The sequence below is a fragment of the Pelobates fuscus genome, chromosome 3 (genome assembly GCF_036172605.1).
Source record: "Pelobates fuscus isolate aPelFus1 chromosome 3, aPelFus1.pri, whole genome shotgun sequence".
In the NCBI taxonomy this organism is placed as follows: Eukaryota; Metazoa; Chordata; class Amphibia; order Anura; family Pelobatidae; genus Pelobates; species Pelobates fuscus.
The window spans coordinates 406,980,134-406,984,833 of NC_086319.1; the positions used below are offsets into that span (position 1 = coordinate 406,980,134).

A 4,700-nucleotide genomic window follows, 5' to 3' on the forward strand; every position below is an offset into this window, starting at 1 on the left:
ATGTTATAATGTTATGGATACCGCATGAAAGCACAATGCCAAAAAACCAAACTATGATCAGTCAGTTCTTTCTAATTGGAATCCAAAGTGAAAAATATTATTTTAAGTTTATACTTTTTGTTATTCTGTTTTCTATCTACCTGACCACTATAATCGGGGACTTCACAATCTTAGTACTGATGTCAGTAAGTCAGCGACTTCAATATCCAATATATTACTTCATAAAATACCTATCACTGTCAGAATTACTTTTAACTACAAACATTGTCCCTAACATGTTACGTATCATACTATTAGAGGGGGGCACTATGACATTTGTTGGTTGCATTTTACAATTCTATATATATATTGCCTCGGGTACAGTGGAATCTCTTCTACTTACAGTGATGTCCTACGATCGATATCTGGCCATTTGTAAACCACTGCATTACACTCAAGTAATGGATACTCAGCTTTGTAATAAGGTAGTTTTGTTATCCTGGTCATTGAGTTTCTCTTTAGTTCTCATAACAATTATTCTTATATGTCAGCTTGAGTTCTGTGGTCCAAATGTTTTAGATCATTACTTTTGTGATTTTGCACCACTTGTAGAACTTTCGTGTTCAGACACTACACTCTTGAGAACAGAAGTCCTTGTGCTCTCCATCCCGGTAGTCTTATCTACTTTTGTTTTCATTATTGTGACTTATGTGTGCATTTCTATGGCTATCCTCGGAATATCCAGCATCAATGGAAGGAAGAAAGCATTCTCCACTTGCAGCTCCCATTTGGCATCTGTCTGCTCGTATTATGGCCCTCTCATTATTATTTATATGGTACCGTACAAGGTAAATGCCCTTAATGTTAACAAATTTCTTTCAATATTATACACAGTGGGCACTCCATTATTTAACCCCTTTATATACAGTCTAAGAAATCAGGAGGTAAGAGATGTTATCAAAATATATATTGAAATAGCTCAGACAAGATATTTAAGCAATTCACTGTAATTATAGCTGGCATACCCTGTCCAAATTTTAATTTACCTGTTTGTAGTTTGCAATGTGTGTCACTTATTTTCTGATGATTAAAAGGATACTCTAAGCACCTTGAACACTACATCTCATTAAAAGGGTTATGGTGTCAGAAGTCCCTTAGAAATAATTCACGATTAGAAATTAAGCCATTTTTATTGGAGATTTATTAACACTGAATGAGGGTTTCTGGGAACCTGCAACTCCACATTATCTATACCTACTCATACTAACAATGGGCAGAGGTGATAGGCTGACCCGCTCAGTCTGTTGTAGGTGCCATCACGGCTTAGGCTAATATGGAAGTATAAACTGGAGCAACAGGTAATGGCCAGGATCCCACATTCAGGGCTGAACCATTCAAAAAATGGTGTAACACTGAAGAGTTGGACATTAGGAGGGGAGTCCAGGCATCCGAACCAATTCAGTGAGATGAAGTGGTTGTGGAACCTAGAATGTTTATTTTATGTTATTATTATAAAATCAGATTGTAATTATAATTATTGTAAGTTGTGATTGTTCTCCTATATCATTGTGACCAAATAGTACAGTAGATATGCAACTTAAAGGGATATTCCAATTCCCAAATACAAAAAAATCTATATATAATTACTGTTTAGTAGATATACCACCAACGAACATGCATTTATTTAATTATGCATGTTTTCATTACAGGTTTATCTAAAACAGCTTACACAAGTGGCAGATCTCTTGATCTCAATATAGAAAGTATATTATAATATGTATATATCATATGGCAATGGTAATGAAATACAATATACAGAAAGAATAATATATATTTATAATTTAGCAATAATAAAATATAAAACAATAGGTGAATTGTCGCATATGAAGCAAAACATACAAGTAGGGGTAAATCATCATATGATAAAATGTGTTTTTATTTCTGTGTAAATAATGCGGTGTCAGCACTATTATGTTATCCCTCCTAGACCAATCTCAGCTTTGACTGTTGGAGGATTACACACCCTTCCATGAGAGATTGTTCATTCTTTTCCTCAGCCACTAAAACATACTCCAGGTTGGACATGTTATTTTTACACTCAAGGATTTCAAACTTTATTCAATATATTGATTATGGCTCCATAACCTGGTCCAACTATGCTCCCTGTCTCTTACCATGACCAATCCGTACCTCCCTCAGAAACCCAATCAGTGGAAGTTGAATGACCTTCTAACAATAATGAAATTGTTTCTCGGGTATGGGACGGCATCAGTAACAACTTGAGGAAAATAATTCCTTGGAACAGTTTTCGATTATAATTTTTGAAGTGCGCAAATATGTGCTGAGGGGGATCCTTATTAGCATAGTGGCCAAACAGAAAAGATTACGAGTACAAGCTATCTGACCAATGTGTCCATGTAGATCAAAAAAACAAAAAAAATACAAATTAAAATCCTTGTTTAATTCCCAAACAAACACAAACTTCTAATAACTAAAAGTATATATTATGCACAAGGACGCACGTGTAGGAGGTTAATGACTCAAGCTTTGCATCAGAGGAGACAGGCCACCTTTATACCAAAAATATAAATGCCACAATGGAATCTGTCCCATCTCATATCAGATACCACTAACGTTTTTCTAGATTATTATCACAAATTATACAAGTTGTGAAACTCATCACCAGCCCCTTCTGAAGTACAAACATATCTACCTTCTAGAACTAAAACTACTATCTATACCAGTATCTTCAGGGTGAACCCTGGATGAACCCCTTACAGCTGATTACGTTTATTAGGCTGTGAAGTCAATGTCTTTAGTCAAAAGCCCAGATGGGTCTTCCACTAAATATTATGCTATTTTTTCATCTTCCCTAGTTCAACCCTGCTTTACGTCATTTAACTCACTTATAACCACTCCGCAATTGCTAGCATTGGCCTTGGGAAGCACATATTACCTTACTCCCAAACCCTGGGAAAGATTGAACTGCCCAGATTTGCTGACTTATGGTCACAATAGGTTAGCTTTTTAGCTTTCCCTAACCTCATCTGAATGGAGAGAAAAAAATATTCCTGTTCATACAAAAACCTTAATCTAACGTTGTTGGCACTGTTTCAATCTAAGGGGGGCTCCCTCCCATGCTTAGTTGTCCTGCCTAGTTATGGAGAGATGTTGGAAACAAATTCTATCCTTTCTTAAAAAAAATAACACAAATATCAGTACTGTAATCTCCTGCTTAAGTTTTATTTTATTTCTTCCCAAAACTCCTTACTTAAACAACTTCTAACCACGGCTAATCAATTAATTCCGCAAAGCCAACAGCTCCCTTTAGGAGGAATTAGGTACAGAGAGTGAAGTCAAATAGAATTATGGAGGAATTCCATTACTCTTTAACGCATTAATACTAGGTGTCTGAAAACATGGTCATTGTGGATAGATTTAATTAAACTGAAATACCCTGGCTTACGTGGGACAGCATAGACTGCCATCTTCTCAGCCACAGCTGCATGTTAACAACTGAGCGCATACTAGTCAATAATTCAGTTATCTTTATGTTATATTTTAATCTCCATTTCCAGTACAATTTACTACAATATTATGCTGTTCACTGTGTTATTTGTATCACTGATCAGCAACTGATATACTGATATCTGTCAAATGTGTTCCACTCTGTACAGGGTCTGCAACCTAAATATATTTCATAAGTGTATGTTTTCTGTCCAAACATAGTATCTGTATTAATTCTTCTTTAACCCAATAAAAGTTTTTATAAAAAAATATAATGATAATTAATGTATACATTCAAACCTGAAGAGAATTATCCAAGTCAATGCCTCCACATTAGAAATAGCATATCAGAGTCCATGCTATGATTGGCTTATATAGCAGAGTGTCAACAACTAGATTAATGGAATCATAGTGGTGCGGATGGCATTGTGTGGTGGGATGAAAACCTGGGACAACACACAAGAATTAATTATAGAAATATTTAACTTCCATTGCTGAAATCAATAAAAATAAATACATAGGTTTTCTTTAGTTGTGTATAAATTATTACAGTTAGAACAGTGAAATGTATTTTTTCCCCACGTGTTATATTTTACTGATACTAAATGATGTTACAGATATGTATGTGGTATCTAAAGTACAGAACCTGTGACTTTTAACCAGCAATATATGCATTGTGTGGCCACACTTAGAGAGTTACTCCGATCAGTTTATTTATTCTTTTTATTTTGCCAGGTTCTTCTTGATCGCCTTCACACCTCTTTTTTTTTAATGCCTGAATCTCATGCACACAGTTCAAAGGGTTCACAGAGGTGCCTGCAAGTGATGAATCTCATTCCATCTGTCACCAACATGTGTAGCATGTTGTCTACAGATGTAATTTTTTTTCCACAGAACTAACATGAGGTAGCCTAACATGAGTAATAGTTCTGGACTGATTAAGTTACTTGTGCCGGGGGTGCAACTAGTGCCAAACACAAAAGTGCAGATATCTCTATATGTATCAAGCAGAAACGCTGCACCTACAGATTGCTTGCTCCATGCTTCTAAAAGCAGAAGTGGTCATAAAGGTAGGAGTAATCCTCTAACTTGGGAAATCAGTGGCGGCATCATGCAGTTAAGGCCACCAGATGGCAAAGTTTCTTCAGAGGCCCAGTCAGCGATGTTGCCACCATCAGGCCCCTGTGTTGATGTCAGCAATGGGAGGGTGTGAC

General features: G+C 36.0%; 1 protein-coding gene across 1 annotated transcript; it reads left to right on the forward strand.

The window, feature by feature from the left end:
* Positions 1-386: 386 nt before the first annotated feature.
* On the forward strand, positions 387-1,739 carry LOC134601970 (olfactory receptor 6C4-like). The gene is made up of 2 exons (XM_063446476.1): positions 387-923; positions 1,689-1,739. Exons 1-2 carry the CDS (start codon positions 387-389, stop codon positions 1,737-1,739), a joined length of 588 nt encoding a protein of 195 aa, XP_063302546.1.
* Positions 1,740-4,700: the final 2,961 nt, after the last annotated feature.